The 17,113-nt window shown below is 42.6% G+C and overlaps 3 protein-coding genes across 5 annotated transcripts in view; 1 reads left to right on the forward strand and 2 right to left on the reverse strand.

Annotated features, from left to right (window-relative positions):
* Positions 1-2,586, reverse strand: part of slc22a17 (solute carrier family 22 member 17) — an 11,979-nt gene extending 9,393 nt beyond the window's left edge. The window contains 3 exon segments of the mRNA XM_037693994.1: positions 1,264-1,391; positions 2,121-2,252; positions 2,560-2,586. Of these exon segments, the coding sequence (XP_037549922.1) occupies positions 1,264-1,391; positions 2,121-2,252; positions 2,560-2,586 (287 nt within the window).
* Positions 266-2,214, forward strand: ngdn (neuroguidin, EIF4E binding protein; the record flags this gene model as incomplete). Its single annotated transcript, XM_037694251.1, is given in 8 exon segments — positions 266-403; positions 492-576; positions 660-712; positions 1,061-1,175; positions 1,256-1,430; positions 1,511-1,661; positions 1,799-1,862; positions 1,939-2,214. Coding segments are annotated over 8 exon segments (801 nt in total), but the record flags the coding sequence as incomplete, so codon positions are not given.
* Positions 2,587-3,177: 591 nt separating the features above from the next.
* Positions 3,178-16,567, reverse strand: pabpn1 (poly(A) binding protein, nuclear 1). 3 transcript variants are annotated; one of them, XM_037694477.1, is made up of 7 exons: positions 16,104-16,567; positions 13,551-13,659; positions 12,396-12,463; positions 11,965-12,071; positions 11,677-11,764; positions 10,552-10,703; positions 3,178-3,801 (listed from the first exon to the last, which is right to left on the reverse strand). In XM_037694477.1, exons 1-7 carry the CDS (start codon positions 16,236-16,238, stop codon positions 3,606-3,608), a joined length of 855 nt encoding a protein of 284 aa, XP_037550405.1. In that variant the 5' UTR covers positions 16,239-16,567; the 3' UTR covers positions 3,178-3,605. The 3 variants fall into 3 exon arrangements, with proteins under 3 accessions (XP_037550405.1, XP_037550407.1, XP_037550406.1); XM_037694479.1 differs by lacking the exon at positions 16,104-16,567 and adding an exon at positions 15,664-15,803; XM_037694478.1 differs by lacking the exon at positions 3,178-3,801 and adding an exon at positions 4,487-4,661.
* Between the last annotated feature and the right edge of the window lie 546 nt (positions 16,568-17,113).

Below are 17,113 nucleotides of genomic sequence, written 5' to 3' on the forward strand. Positions count from 1 at the left end.
GCTTTTATGATGCTCATTTTAGCCTGTGTTGCTGATATTAGCTTCTATACAGCTCATTTTAGCCTCAAATTTTCCACTTTTAGCTTCCTTGTTGATTTTAGCTTCGGTTCTAATTTTAGCCTCTATTGCTCATTTTAGCCTCTGTGTTGCAGATATTAGCTTCCATCTTGCTACTTTTAGCCTCCGTGTTTATGATTTTAGCTGCTGTTGTACACTTGTGTATTTTCCTGTTGACATGTAACAGAAACTGCTCGTGTTTCTTCAGGGTTTGTCCTTCCTGGACCTTCGGTACCACCTGCTGCTCTTCTATCTCCAGGACCTCACCCACCTGATCGGCATCAAAGCAGAAGGAGGCCAAATCAAAGCGAGCGCCGCCCTGAACCGAGTGGTCACCATCAGAACCGTAAGACCGGACCGTAAACACCCTCCGCTGGTTTTACCGTCTTCTCCCCGAGCTTCATGTCGGACCTTTTTACGTCCCTCTTTTGAAGGTTCTGGAGAAAATGCGGCCCCTGGACCACAAGCTGAAGTACCAGGTGGATAAACTGGTGCGCACGGCCGTCACCGGGAGTTTATGTGAGACTGATCTTTTTGATGAGTCGTTTAATTTCTGCGTGAAGCTGCGATTTCAACATTTAGCTGCTTTCTGTTGGTTTTAGCTGAGAACGACCCGCTGCAGCTGCGCCCAAACCCCGAGAATCTCATCAGCAAAGTGAGTTTTCACCGTTGCATTATCGCCCGCTGCCAAAAGGCGAAGGTTGAAAGTCACATTTATGCCTGTTAGCAAAATATTTCACAACCCACTGGATTGATTTTAATACAAATGGCAGCCGTGAAGAAATGACATCCCAACACAAAAACTGTCATTTTACAGATATTGAGCTAAAATTTGGAGGTGGTAGCTGAGAGTCGTCCCAAACTGACATTTCAGATGGTTTAAAGCTGCAGCTCCACCGTTGCTCAACATACGATCTTAGTCTAAAACTCTGGCGATGACCGTTTAGATTTTTGATCATTTTAGTGCGAGGAAAGTTTAAAAATTTATCTTTTTACGGTCCAGCTGAGTGGATCTGAGTCTGAAGGTGAATCGGGGAACGAGGGAGCCTCTGAGAAGAAAGCAGCCCGCTCCGGTGGCAGGAAATACGTACCGCCGAAGATTGCTCCGGTCCACTACGGTAACGTTTGTCAGATTTAGACTTGCAGGTTTTAAGATTTCTTTTGGATGAAGTTCGACTCTGATCCGTTTGCTCCTCAGACGGCGACCTGACGGAGACGGACAAGAAGAAGGCTCTGATGGAGCGCCAGCGGCGGGCGGCCCTCAGGAGTTCTGTGATCCAGGAGCTGAGGCAGCAGTACAGCGACGCCCCCGAGGAGATCCGGGACCGGCGGGACTTCCAGAGCGAGCGGGACACCCGCGAGGAGCTCCACAGGTGAAGGACCGTCACAAAGCTGGCGTGCTGTAGCGCTGGTTAGATATGAGGCGTCGCTGATGATCGATCTATCTTCACAGGAAAAACTACGAGGAGTCGATGATGGTGCGTCTGACCGTCCCAAAGAGTCAGAAGACCAAGAAGAGGAACCTGATGTCCATGTCCAACCAGCTGAGCAGCATCACACACTTCAGTGACATCACAGCTCTGACGGGCGGCGAAGGCCGACAGGTGGGTCCTGATGGCAGGTTTCTGCTTCGTCGATGACATCATCAGAACGGCCAGCTCTTGATCATGACGGATACGAAGAACAAACTCACGAGTCATCTCTGTGAAAGTTCATTTGGTCTCTAATTTTGTTTGTTCAGGATGAGGACAACCCACGACCGAAGAAAAAGAAGAAACTCATGAAGAAGAAAACCAAAAGAAAAGGTGAGGGATCTTGAAACTCATCAGACTAAACTGGTTCGAGTCCCGTTCAACGGTTGTTGTCCCCTCTGCTCTGCAGCCTTCAAGAAGCGCCGATGAATCCGAGTCCAGATGTCAGAAAACCAACCATCTTGTTCTGTAAATAAAATCAAGACTTCTCGTCTCCACTAGAGGGCAGCCATGACTGTCACGAGCATCACAAACAAATTTTCTTCTTGGAGTTCATCAGGGCTTCATCTTAGGCCCCCCAGAGGAACCTACTCTGCACGCTCCAGTGACGAGGCCAACAGCAGCAATTTAACACGCTGGTTTTACTTTCACTAAATAAAAACAAGATTTAAATTGTTTACTGGAAGTTATCGTGTTATTGTTTACTTTGCACAAAATGGCTTCCTGCACACATAGTTGCCAAGTCCGCTTCTTAAAAGTGACTTTTTTAAATTTGCTTGCAAATCTTGAGTCGTGGGTTGCGGCTTTTTAGGCTCGTTTTTGAACGTCGAGTTATTTGTGCTCGAGTTTCTTTACGAGTGAAACTAGTTGATTTATCTCCCAGCTCCGCACATTAAAGCAAAAGATGAGCGGTAGCAGGTAGTTTGTCCCTCCTGCCAGTTGGTGATGGGTGCACACCCCCCTTACTGTGGCCGACCACTAGGGGGCTTCACTCAAGCAATGTCAGGTTTTAAAGTAGAAAAAATTATACAAAATTTATTTTATCAGCGTTAAGCATAATTTAGCTGTTTGTGTATTGCCATGTGTTTATAGCGTTTAAAAACTGCCTGTCTGACACAATGGGTTGCCAGTTGGGCTAGTTTTCAGAGCTGGCTGCTTTTCTATCGCAAGATCTGGCAACACTGCATGTCCAAGAGATTTCTGAACATTTTAAAGTAATTTTTTAACCGATTGTTAGGATTCTTCTGCTTGCTCGTTACATGTATTTGCGTAAAAGACAATTAAAAGGCTTCTTCCCTCGAACATTTGATTTCCCAGCCTTTTAAATGCATCTTTTTGGGGATAAACTACCACAAAACGTTTTAACCATTTTGAGTAAGACACAAACAGCTAAAGTTAAATGTAGCTACTGAAAGTGGCAAAATAGAAAAAGCTACAAGCTGAAAGTAGAAAAAGGCCGATTAGATCCTAAATTCAGACCAAAAAAAAGAACGAGTCTGCAGAAGTTTTGAAACAATCTGGTCTAAAATGTTTTTAAAAGTAAATCTTCCGTAGCAACGAGCCAAACTTATGAGCTAAAAAAGCAGAAATCCATAAAGATGAAATGAAAAAACACTCCAGTTGTAATTTTTACACAATGTCTTTATTTCTTTTCTCCTAATTACAGAGTCATGGGTTAAAAATAAAAAAAGCAAAACATTTTTTTTGAACCCACTCCCTCTTTTTATCTTTTCTTTTTTCAAAACAAGGGAAAAAGAAGGGTCTGCAGACAAACCCCACCACCTTAAACAGCTCCAGCCCACTCCTTTCTTTAATCAACGCCGTTAGCTCATCACAGGACCGCCAGACAGGGCACCTTTATGTCCCCCCCAACCCCCCCTCTACCCTCGCCTCTGGTCCCGCCTTCCTCACTCGCAAACTTGCCTGTCTGCCCCTTCGGCTACTCTGGCTTCAGCTGTGAGCAGAACGCGTGTGTCGGCTGTGTGTGTGTGATGAGTGTGTGTTGGCGACGTGTTTCTGAAGTACGACGAGAAATTTAAAAAGAATAAAACAAAAACGGAAGAAAGAAAAACGTCATCAGCGTTTGCTGTTGTAGTAAATGCCCCCGGCGGCGGGCCTGTGGTCGCCCTGCCCTCCTCCCCCGCCCCCCCACACCGACAAAATGGGGTGAGTGTGCATAGCGGGAGCGGAGAGAGACAGGGACGCTGCAGAGACAGTGGGCGGAGCCGGCGCCACCTGGGGAGGGGTCGTCAGCCTCCACTGGTCCTGAAACCTGAAACGACAAGAAGTGGTCTAATATACAGAGAGAGGGAGGGGGAGACGGAGGACAGAGGGAGGGGACAGATGGGAGGGAGGGAGGGGGGAGAACAAAAACCAAACTAAAAATAAAAAGTTTTGGTCATGCCGTTAAAATAAAAACAGACCCCTCCCCCATTACGTCAATATGTACAATTTCTGGGTCAAAAATGGAAAAAGTGGTGAACCATAAACAAACAAACAAAAAAAAAACAAGGATATGAGGGAAGAGGGGGGGGGAGACATAGGGGGTTGAAAGGGGTGGGGGGAGGCAATGATACACTCCACATGACAAATACTCAAAGCTACTTCACACAGGTGAGCTACATACAAAACAGTTTTCTTCTTGCACCCCCACCCTTTGTTTTTAAGCCCCTCCCCTTTTTTGATGGCGGTGGAAGGTGAGTGGGTGGGCCGTATCTGATGGTGTGAAAGCAGGAGGTCACAGCCAGACCAAAGGAGACACATCTGCAGCCTGAGGTCACCCCCCCACAACAAAAACCACTGCCACCCCCAACAACAAATGCCTTACCAGGTGAGACCGCATCAATCTGCACACGCACGCTTTCACACAATCTCACACCTCGGCCAGTCTGTCCAGGAGGGGGGGGGGGGGGGGTTTTTTTTTTTTTTCCCCCCCTTTTTTGTTTTTTTTTTTTTTCTCTTCTGTGGATTTCTTCTTTATTTGGGGGAGGAGAGGGGGGAGGACTTTTAACTGTGTGTGTGTGTATTTTAATGAAAGACATGGTAGGAGGGTTGATAAAGCATCAAGGAGTATTGGGGGGGGGGGGGGGGGTTTAGTAAGGGGAATACCACGATGTTGTTCGCCCTCGGCCCCTGGAAAAGAGAGAGAAAAAGAGGGTGAGTTTTTTTTCCGTTTGGATTAAAAAAAGACCAATTTCCTGGTGTGTGATTATAAATATTGAGGGCAGAGAATTAACGGGAGAATAAAAATAAACAGTTTTTCACAAACGACTGAAACTGGAAGACGATCGACAAGGAAGAAACAGCTGAAAGCAGCTTTTTCAGAGGGGGGGGGGGGGGTTAATTAGCAGAAATCAGTGTTGGGGTGTGTGTGAAGGCACTCTCCCTCTTTCTCTCTCTCCGTCTCTCTGTGAGAGACGCCTCCAGGGTCACTGTGGGGGAGGGGGGGGACCTTGAGGACAAACAGCACTCATTCATTCAGCAGCACCAACACTCCAGCTTCTCAAACACGAGACACACACACACAAAAAAACACTTAGGTTTGTCACACTGAGACAGGAGGTCCAGTGGTTCAGGCTGCAGGAATGAACCCTCGTTTCTGGGAGTGAAAAGCTGGAACTGGACTTGAAAGGCACGACACAACAGATCCACACAAACAGAAAACAGGAAGAAACACCAAAATCTAAATCCTGGCCTTAGTTTGGCACCAACTTGGGAAGGTAAGACGCATCTTTAAAAAGGTTTGCTGCCATCTTAAACGAATCAGCGGTTCATTTAATCCTTTTATAAACCATCGCATCTTGCTGGTTGGGGAACGACATTGCTGCTCGAGTTTTCAACTAGGGGGGGGGGGGGGGGAAGACTTGTGCAGCAATCGGTTTCTCTCTCAAAGTTGCCCCAGAGTCATCGTGAGCGTTTCGAACCCGCCTGAAAACACAACGATGTGAACGACCAAGAAAACGGTTTTGGGATCTACGCACACAGAAACGAGTGATTTTAAAAAGCTGGCTGTTAGAAGGCGGCTCTTTCATCATCGGTTGCAAACCCTCCAAATTCAGAGATCACGGCTAGGCCTGTCACGAGAACAAATTTTGCTGAGCGATTCATTGTCTCAGGAATTATTGCGATAAATTATAATATTGTTTGAAATTTAACAATAATCGATTGTCAAAGTTTAGAACAAATGTTTATTTGTTTTGTGTGTAGTACCTTTGTTGACCACCTGATGGCAGTATAAGACCGAACAAAAGGATGGATCTAAGCAAAATGGGAGGGAGGGCCCTTGACTTGACATGGGTTGTCTCTCTTCAGTTCTCAAAATGGCGGACGCTCTGTGTGGTTCGAGCTCTTTAGCATAGCATTTTTCACACAAAGCTTTTAAATATATATATATTTTTAAATCAGTAAACAAGTTCTCAGCTTCTTTTTGCAGAGAAAAACTTTTTACATGAAGGCACGGGTTTCAACTGTGAATTTTGGAGCTTGGACAAGACATAGAACCACAAATACCTGTCAGAACATTCAGGCAGGAAGTGCAACAGCTAGCTTGAAAAAGTCCAAAACTGATGAAGTTTATGAAATAGTTTTAGGTCCAACAGAAGTTTTTGAGGTTTCAGTTATTTAAGACAGCAGCAATCCACGTCGGTGTTTGTTCCCACTCCAAATAGCCGTTAGCTTGTCAGTTGACTCAGGGTTGACCCCCCTGCTGCCCTGGGGTCAAAAAGACCCTCTTCAAGCCAAGGCCTCGTGGGTCATTTTGAGTCCAGGGCAGCAGGAGGGTTAAACGACTTCTTTCAACTGAGATAATTTAACGTCAGATGTTAATCATTCCACTGTAATCATGCAGGCATTCAAGCGGCGCCACTCTTTGGCTGCTTCGACACCAAACAGCTGAGCAGAAACATTTTTTAAAGCTGAACTTTCTGAGAAATGAAGTGAATCGAAAGCTCCGCTCTCATTTAAACCAAGAGTCCGCAGCCAAGAACCAAGAAGCCTTCCCAAGTTTGATTAAAGGTCAGCCGAAGATTTTGCTGTGAAGGTTTAACAAGACAAGGCACCGGTGAAACGTTCCCATATGGTTCTGACCTTGGCCCAGTTCTGTTGAATGAACTAGTGATAAATTCCCGACCCAACAACCAGAGGAGACGATTACACTAAATGATGCTGTTGGATGACATGATGTGAAATGAAATGAGGTTCTAAATAATTTTTCTTGATTATAAACTGTTATAATCGTTCAGTGTGCCTTGTCCTGCCATGTGGGTCAGATCCCAGTGAGGGAGCTGGCAGGGGTTGGGTTTCTTGGTATGTGTGGGAGTGGACAGTTGGAGGTTGAGACCTTGAGGTTCAGACAATTTCTCACACTTAAAATAAAAAAATATGAAATAACCCTTTAATGAGTTTGTATACAGAAAGTTTGGCTGAAAATGGTCGAGTCGTGGCACAAATGTTCATAAAAAAACGTCAAAACTAACAGGCAGAAAATGGCGCCTGGACTGCTGTTGACACTTTTTTAGTGCGTTTGTTTTGCAGCAAAACACTTAATGAAACAACTACATTCAAACAAATCACAAAAGCAAAGCGTTAAATCGCACAATCTAAACATTTTATTTCAAAACCCCCATCTCACGACAAGAGCAACTGGAAACAGACTCAACACTACCAAATTATCTGCATGTGGAGTTGTAAAAAGAAACAAAAAGCACGTTCTCTGCACACGATACACGATGCAGCGTAACTTGGTCTCGTAAAGCTCCTCTCTGTGGTCGCTCAGCTGCAGTGAACCGACCCAAACGAAGCTCCGTGTCACACAGAGCAGGACAGACTGAGTTCAAACCTGAATGAACCACCTTTAATTCATCCGCTTGTCTCTAAAACAATAATCGTCTTGATGGAAACTAACCAACAAACACTACATCACCAGATTATAATCTATAAATTTGCACCACCTGTTAGATATATACACGTATGGGGGTGGAACGGGTCGGTTTTATACACATCTCTATTTTTAATTCTGTGAACACAGGAAGTAACACGCATCAGCAACAGATAACACTTTTTAAAATCTCAGTTTCATGGACATGTCACGCAGACACGTAAAAACTGGAGAACCCGTAAACTGGGTGAATGAGACGTTACTGGGTTATTTTTATGTAACAGAACAAATCATGCTTACCATAACTGCTGGAGTATACGCAGCTACCTTTGTCTCACAATTTGTACTCCAAGGTTTATAAGCAGGAGCAGCTAATTTATGTATTTAATACTTTATATTTTATTTTGACAGACTTCCTGTTGTCTCTTGGTAACTTCCTGCCGCTGACTAACATTTTCCTTTGACCGAGCTGGGTGCTCATGGCCGCCCAGCGTCCGTCCGACTTCTGTTACACAGTGAACGCCCTCAGGTATCCACACGTACCAAGCCTTTCGCTCAGGTTTTAAAATTTCCTAACATAACTCCACCCACTTTGTCATGTGACCAGAAGTCTAACCTGAATGACCAGCGAGCTACTCTTGAGGACTCACCCCCCAGAAGATAGACGTGAATTAATTTATTCAGATCATTACAGTGCTTTGCGCTTCATGCACAGACCTGTTCAGCGATAACAGAAAACGCACGGAGAATTTCTTACGACAGCTTTCAAGTTAAAAGCGATCGACCGTCGAAGGAGGAAACAGCTGCAACCCGTAAGTTGTGCATCAACGTGTCGATGGTCGGGCACTGGAGACAAAGCAGTTTAAGTCTGGTACAGGTTTTAAAGAAACATTTTTAATTGTTTTTGTGCGACATCTTTCTGTGTCGGTAAATATTTAAACACCGGGATCTCATTTTAAACTCTAAACTGAACACGGAGCGGAGACGACGAACGGGAGGAGGTCTTCCCACTCCCCTTTCCACCATCAGAGCTCAGCAGAGAAGTCGTCAGATTTATTTTTAAAGCGGTTAGTTAAGACTGGTACATATTTAAATAAAGTTTTAAAAAAAAAACTTTCTGTGTACGGTAAAGGTGTTTAAATACTAGTATCTCATTTAAGCTTAAATGGGCGCATGAAACGGAGCGGAGGAGACAACAGGAGGTGGGAAGCCGTTTCTCCTCCCTCCTCATACGAGAAGTGCTGAGGAGAAATCACGTCAAATTTATTTTGAAAGTATATTTAAAAACAGCAGCTGTTACCAAGTGTTAATAGAAATAAATGGTACTGATTTAATGAACATTTATCGTATTGTACAGGTACTATTAGACTTCCAGTCACATGACCTCAATAAGAATTCTGGGTAAAATTGACAGGTATATAATGTTTAAATAATTTCGGTTACGTGGGTGTTTGGCACTGTTCTGTCCAGTGATTATGCTTAAGATAGTTCCTGTTCATTCTGCTGGTTGGTCTAACCATGAGTCAGACAGCGAAGCATCATGGAGACTTCTGACTACGGGTGCAACGATTGCAGTTTTCTGGCCGATCACCCATTTCTAAAAAGTCTGACCTGCCGATTTCGATTTCGTTTTATAAGAGACACTGTCAGGTGTTACAAGGTCACAGTGCACCTTCAATTTTCCAGTTATTATTTTATTGAAAAACATACCCTTGAACAATATCCTAGAAACAATATAAACTTGTTTTAACTGGCCATGAGGTAGTTGCTCTGAAATATAAATGAAGTTCAGACAATTGTTGTTAAAAATAAAAAATAAAATTGGTAACTCACGCAAGTATCGGCCGATTCCGATTTCCCAAAATTAAGGAAATCGGGGCCGATTTATCGGTGCACCCTACTTCTGACGATCGTGCAGTCTGAAACGGTTGAAAGTAAACTATAGTCTTTGAAACACCATTCTTGTAATACAACAAGAAAGCTGCACATTATGTCGGAGCTGGTCCTGACTACGAACGGTGGATGTCGGTGGCTTAATAACCGGAGCATCTTATTTATCTACAACATTTTGATTCATCTTAAATTTAGTATGTGCGGCTTAGAGACAGGTGCGTTCTACAGCCCGAGTTTTACGGTAATTTAAATAACTGTGTTGAACAATCATTAGAAGCGTTTGTACATTTGGATATAATATATGTGGGCAACTGTAGTAATACTTAAATACGTGCTAATACGACTGTCGATTTTTTAAAAAGTGGCTGATATATTATTATTATTATATATTAGCTAAATAAAACCAGTCTAACTAAACTAGAGTTGCTGTCCCTGAAAGATCATCAGTAAACGTTCAAAACAGACTGATCTTATGGGATGTATTAAAAAGAAATTTAATTTTGTTCCAACAAAAACTGAAAAAATGTCTCCTACAGCTCTGACCCAGACGTGTTTTATATGAGAGGGAGTAAAGTAAATTTATACAAAGTGCGTAACCTGTGTTGGCAAGTGAAGCCGCTGCGCAAAAATTAAGATGTGAAAATATTAATTACTACACATCATTTTCAAGCTTTGGAGACGGAGAGTACAGTCGCCATAACTGTACACATCTTTTCCCACTACAGGTTCAGCCTTTATTACGAGCCTAAACCAGGTTAATCAGTAAATTATCACCTAAACAAACGTGTCCCCTTCCTGTTCAAAGACAGCAATACAGATAAATCACAAGTAAAGATAATGGAAGGCTGGATGGTATTACATCCAGCCTTCCATTATCTTTACCAAAGTATAGAAATTCTTCTGCTCTAAGTTTTGAGTTTAGTGATAAAACTTTAATTTTGGATTTGTCTCCCGTTCATTGTAAAACGTTATTCTCGTGGTGATCTGGTTGCTGGCACATGTCCAGAAGGTTCAGTTCGTTTAAATGACTCGTTCCACCCCGATATGCTAAACATTCTGAGATTAATAAGCTCTCGCTCATTCTATGAAGTTTTTATTCATAAGTCCCACAAAACAAGCGTCTCTAAAGCTAACTGTTCTGTCGTATTTGTCCCGTGCCGTCCCCGTTCAGGACAAACCATGGATGGGATGCAGTTCATGCAGGTGACAGGTTCCCCCAGGCTCTGAGGTCAAGATGCCTCGGCGACAGCTCACCTGAAGGCCCGCCCTCTGCCTCGGGGTGGCGTGTAGCCGCTGTAGTAGCGCGCTCGCGAGGAGAAGCTTCCTCCCCGTGATCGGAACCGACCCCGTGGAAAACCGCGATCTGTGGTGCTGATGCCCGGTCTGTTTGTTCTCTTGGCTCCCACCTGAGGACAGGAAGCGGTGAGATGAATAAAAACTCACCTGACGTGTTTAACTAAGCTGCGTTTCATCAAACTTTTCACCCCCAAAACATTAATTATGACAGACAAACTTTCTATCACATATTTTAGTCTGCAGATGGGATCTACAGGTTTTTATTTTATAATCCAACTCCTTTCTCCCTACTGTCTGTAATTTATTTAAATATCAATCTGTTGTGTTAACGTCCTCTTTTAATTAAGAGTTGTTATTTTTAGCCACTTCGGCTGCAGTTACACTGATTTTAGTTTTAATACTATTATAGCTTTTTGCTATGATTTGGTGAAAGTCAGGAAAAGATCAGCTAAAATGAGATTTTCCCAACAATCTAAGTCTTTAGCTGCAGGTTTATTAATTGGGCCTTTTAGATGGTTTCTTTTTAGCTGAAGTTTTGCTGGTTTTAGCTTTCGAGCCTCTGATTTTGGCTTTTCATTGTTCAGAATTGAGCTTGCGTTCTGCTCATTTGAACTCGTGTTCGATTTATTTAAGTTTGCGTTTCAACCGTTTTTAGCTTTTTACAAAAAGGTTTAAGTTTCTCCAATAAATTTTACTGGTGCTCTTACAGAAAATGTTAATTTTTCTACTTGATTTTGTTTTTTGTAGTACAGAAATGTGTTAACTTTGTTATTAATAAAAAGTGATTCACAGATCGACTTAAACATTAACAAAATTTCTTGCTCCTCTTCTTCAAACAGAATCTGTCCATGTATCCTGCTGAACTTCTGTCATTTTATTTTTGTGAAGATAATTTTATAAATCCTTCAACCAGGACAAGGGTTTAGTTTTTGTTTCTTCCTCCCATTAAATAAAAGCACATTACTCTTTGTTTTTCCTGAACAAGGTGTTTTTCTTGTTGACAGAATGACGGATGAACTCTGTGGTCTTACTGTAAAACTGATCTGAACTCCATTTTAAAGCTGTAATTTGAGGATTTCTTACCTTAATCTGTCTTCCTCTGAACAGGGACTCATCCAAAGCCATGGCCGTTCGAACAGACTCTTTGTCTGCGAACTCAATATAAGCAAACCTGCAGGAAAATTAAGAAAATAATAATAAATGTGCTTTTTAGATACAACAACTCAGTTTGTCAACAACTGGATGGATTTATGATCGTCTTTTATTCTAAACTGACACATTTTGACAAAACATTTTCTTTAATGTTCATTATGCCTGCACACTGATTTTTTAAATTATTTCTATGTTGCATAAAGAGAAACTGTTTATTACCCTTTGGGATGCCCCGTGTATTTGTCACACAAGATGGTGACTCTATTTACTGAACCGCAGCCGTGAAAATGAGCCTCGAGCTCCTCCGCCGTGGCGCCGTAGTCCACCTGAGACACAAATTAAATAACCTTAACTCTTTTAACTTAATAAATGGAAGTAAAGAGTCAAACTAGACATGCATAAAAAAAAAGTTTTGTTAAAATTTGTGACTAAATCATTTTAACACCAACAGTTAACTCTTTCTTTCTAGAACATTAGCAAACGCTGCACTCTGGACCCTTTCAACAGTACACCAGGAAACCAAAAGTAAAAATGATGCTAAAAAGATTTTAAATCTGATGCACAGGATTTATTTTCATCAAAAGTAAAAATAAAAAAGCCCTGGAGTGATTAAAACACAAGAATAATCTGAGTGATACTGTGTTACTCACATTGCCGACATAAATAGATCTGCCATCTGCTTCCATCTTCTCCTCGATGGACATGATGACCGGACCAACTGCAACACAGGAGACAAACATTTTTTATAGTATAAAATTATAATAATTCAAAATTATAATAATTCTTCATCTGTGTATAAGGTTGAGACACAAAGTGCAGTTGGTCAGTTTGTCGGCTCGCATTCAAACGCTGTTAAAATGATACAAGTTATAATTATGCAACACCTTTAAAACAAACTTTAAGTTAAATGAATTACCACAAAATACTTAAAAACAAGCAATTGTAAAATTTTAATTAAATTTTAAAAAATAATACACAACAATAAAAAAACTTGGAAAAATTTGACCTAACCCTAAAGAGTTAAAACACAAAAACATCTTGGAGATATGTAAAAATGTAAGTTTCATGACGTCGTTGGGACTTGAGAAGTTGCTCGTTCTGATCTCACTGTGGCATTTCAATTAAAAAAAACTTCTTAATTCAAAGACGGGCTTAATTAAAAATAAAAAAAAAAAGCTCAAGTCAGCTCTAAGAAAATGGACTTTCTGAAAAACAAAAATCTAAATAGTTGATAGTTGTGGAAGAAACACGTTAATTCTGTATAACAGCTAAAATTGGCAGCCTGATAACACCTCCACTCTGAAGACAAACTGTTGATGCATATGGCCGGACGTTTCAAGTTCTCGTCACTTAACACCATAAATCTGTTTCAGGCTGCTGAACAATCAGCATTCCTCCTGGCATGCTGAAAGTCAAAGTCTTGTGCACTTCATGGTCACGACTGGTGTGTGTGTGTGTCTTGTACTGCAGCCATGAAGTCTTTAGTTGCAAAGTTATCTAAGATTGGTACAAACATTTCTGTCACAGCCAAGAGTTGTTTTAACGTTGAGCCTTCCTTTGAGCAAACAGGGAAGTTTGCTGATGAACTCTTCCACTTTAGATGCTTGAAATAACTTAACTGTCAATGACTTTGTGGCCCACTGGGGAAGGTAACGGGTGTCAAAAATAAAGTTGGGACGGTAATTTAAACAATTCTTTTCTTCAGTGTAGCGCATATTCTACAAGTTGCTGTTTTGTCCTTTCTGTGCTGAACAATTTGACACTAAACAAGATATAAAGTTAATCAAACATAAAATAAATCATACCTGGTGGGGGGCTGAGATTCATCTGTTTCTCCACCTCGTTCTGTAGCTCCTTCAACTTTTCTGCCTCTTCCTCCATTTCTCGGACCCGGGCTTTGATTGCCTCCAGCTCCTGAAAAACAGAGATATTTTACTAAATCTGCTTGCCTACAGTGATCATCACATCTTTTGGGTGTGAGCAGATCAAGCAAGATGTTTAAAATGTTGCCATTAAATGTTTGGAGTCAACTCTGTTAGCAAAACATCTCCAATTTTAAATAATCCGAGTGGCTCAGTTGATAGAGCTGCCACCGATAAGCAAGACAGTTGCCGAATCAAATTCTGGCCGGGAACCTTGAGTGGAGTTTGCATGTTCTCTCCGTGCATGCGTGGGTTTGTCTAGGTACTCTGGATGACCCACCCAGCGCATACAAGTCTTACAGATTTTCTGTAAATGATACAGATTCCTTTAACACATTTTTCATGACTATGGACGTACAGAGAATTTTCAAAAACTCAACTTCAAAATTATTTTCAGACTCAAAGAGCTGGTCAGTAAGGTCGCCCGTTGTCCTTCTCCAGTTCCCCGTACTGTGTGAGTACTACAGATTTTATAAAAACGTCAGTAAACAAGTAGGTCAGGTAAACATCTGAAGGGGCATGCAAGCACTATATCTGAACTGCCATTTCCTCTCCAATTGTTGTAGACTGGGTTAGTTTGCCTTCTCAAGTTTCTAGTTCAGCATGGGAGTTCCAAAAACTGACGTGGACCAATGACAAGGTCCAGACCTTGCGCTCTTTTTTGGAGGATCAGAGGATTCAGCACAAGCTGGACAGCGCTTTAAGAAACTGCCCACTTTGCATTGACCATCCCGCCCACAGAATAGAAAAATAAGTTGGTGGCAATTCACTAAAGCCTGAGAAGAACTGATAAGACGAGAACCACGAGGAGTTGCACTTATCAATGGCAAAGTGGCTTATATGTCCCTGTCATGGACCTCCGACCTGTCCGGGTAGTACCCCGCCACAGTGATAGCTGGACATGGCCACCAGTGACCCCTGTGACCCGGAAAGGAAGCAGCAGGTACAAATGATTAATGGATTTATGTAACTGATTCATTTTACAGTTAATAGAGCTAAAAGTCAGTGTTGTGGCAGCAGAGGATCCTCAGTATGACGGCGGGCGTTTAGCATCTTTCCTATAATTTAACAATTGGATTTTGCTCACTAACAAATCTTTCAAGCTGTAAGGTTTATTAATCTTAAAATGAGACGAATGTTAAGGTTTTAGCTTAAAATGAAACCTGGACAGGATTTAAAGCCATTCAAACGAGAAGCCTGACCAACGTTTGCAGCCACGAAGTGAGGTCTGAAGACTCGACTTTGATGCGTTTCTTTTTTTTATACATTTCATATGAACAGTGACATGGCTGTGCCCTGAATCAGGAGCCTCAGTGGTGCACTGCAGCACAGTAGGAGTCAGATCCCGGAGCTGAAAGGGTTTGTTATGTCAAATTGGACCAAATGAAAATCAGACCACAGGGTGGGAAAACAAGAAGTGGGTACAGAGATATAGCCCATAACATTTCTGTCCTTTGAATCAAGACGCCAGCAAATAAACGACATATCTCAAGGTAAAACGTGTCATTCAAAGCACTGTCTGAAACCAAATCTTTTTGTCGCAGATCCCCCTCCTCAATCCAGCGAAACGGTAGGGATGCAAACCCAACCCCTTAAATACCGCAACCCCCCCGTTCTCTTCTGCGTTACAAACCACCACCACCCAAAAACCTGCAAACCCCACCTGGGCGCTCAGTCTGGACACTACCCGCATAAATTAAACTGCATGTTCGTCTGACTGCACGTCGTTCAAAAATTAACAATAAGGTCGTCAGGTGCATGGATGTTAGCATCATCCGCCTACTGTATTTATAATGTCCCACAATAAATATAATTTTTATAGATAATCGTTCTGCAACGCAACCTTGGGCGACGCCGCGGTCTTATCTGGTCATTTTTTAGCTGCAGCGCTTGAATGCTAACTGCTAGCCCCGCAGCCGCTTAGCTAGCTGGTCGATCGCGCGCGAGCTTCAGCAGCCAGATGAATGAAAGGGAAACAAAAGATGGTTCTTTTTACCGTTAGTAGGTAGCCTTCTTAACGGAGTAGGCGTCCACGACGGCGGTTAATGGCGGCGGCCTGTCCAGCGCTCGCCCCAGCGGTCTCCCACATCTCCGTCTCACATATTTCCCCCCCACCTTCTTCTTTCGACCAGAATTTCCCCCCACCCCCAACCACTCGGGCTGCTGCTCTCTGGCGCAGAGAAACTGGCGTCGCTGTTGCGCCAAGATGGCTGCCGACACCGCGCGAGTCGCCACCCAAATCTGCTGCACTGCGTGCGCCACAATGGCGGCTATAACCAAAGCGGCGATAGCAGAAGCGCATACACGTGACCCACAATTTTAACGTAGAAAAAAAACAAAGAAACTGCTGGTCTGATTTAATTTACTATTAAGACATAGCTGGATCAAATCTTTAACGTCCACGTTGGGTCTTCAGGAACAATACCCTTCACTTACCGGGTCTTCAATTGCGGCCTCTCCCTCTTCTAACCCCGGTTCTTCGTCTCCTACACCCGGGTCTTCTAACTCGGGATGTCCGTGGTCCGAATCTAGTAGAGACTCATCCGCCAGTCCGTTACCGAACTCCGCCATCGCTATGCTCCAACAGAACCAACGAGCCTCGTGGCTAAACCAACGTCGCAGGCCCCTACTCACTCACACTCAAGGGGGGCGGCGAGGAAAAAAAAAAAAACGGCGGAAAACGCCGCTCAGTAAAGTTAAAATGGGAAACAAAAATACTAGCTTCAGCCACAACTCAAACAGAACCGAACGACGAACTGTTTTTCATTCACTATTTAAAAAAAAAGTGTCCTCGTGAAAAGCGAGTTTATTTACTTAAACGTGTATGTTAAAAAAAAAAAGACGATAACCGTACACGAGACCCGTAGCGTCGCTTCAGTTCAAGAAATGGAAGCTAGGGGGCGGAGTCAACTACCACTGCGGGCGTAAAACCTTCAATCCCATTGGTCGGTGGATGACTTTAGACCAACCTTTTCTGCGCTTACCGTGTTCCTATTGGACAATCTAGCAGGACATTCCGGTTCGTGAATCAAAACGTGTGCATTTGATTGGATGACGTCTCTGTCAGTCATATCAGAAGTTGCACACACGTAGACTGGTAAGCGAAATACAACCACATTTTATCTGCCTACACCAGTTGACCTTATCACAAAGGTCATTTTAACATGTCATTTCTTTTTATATCTATAAATATCAAAGACGGTTAAACGTTACATATCGCATTACATCCAATATACGTTCTAAAGCTATAAGAAAGTTTTCACCTAGTTTTAGTGGTTTCTTTGAAAACCTTAAAAAATATGTGCATTCTCATGTCAGTAAATGTCCAAGACTCTCAGCAACTACCACACCAAATTTTAGCACAATATATGCAAAACTGACTTAGTCCCTTTTTGTTTGCCAAGGGTCATATAGTTATATTTAGTAACCCGTTTACACAAGTAAAA

Source organism: Nematolebias whitei, chromosome 20 (assembly GCF_014905685.2).
Source record: "Nematolebias whitei isolate Nwh7 chromosome 20, NemWhi1, whole genome shotgun sequence".
In the NCBI taxonomy this organism is placed as follows: Eukaryota; Metazoa; Chordata; class Actinopteri; order Cyprinodontiformes; family Rivulidae; genus Nematolebias; species Nematolebias whitei.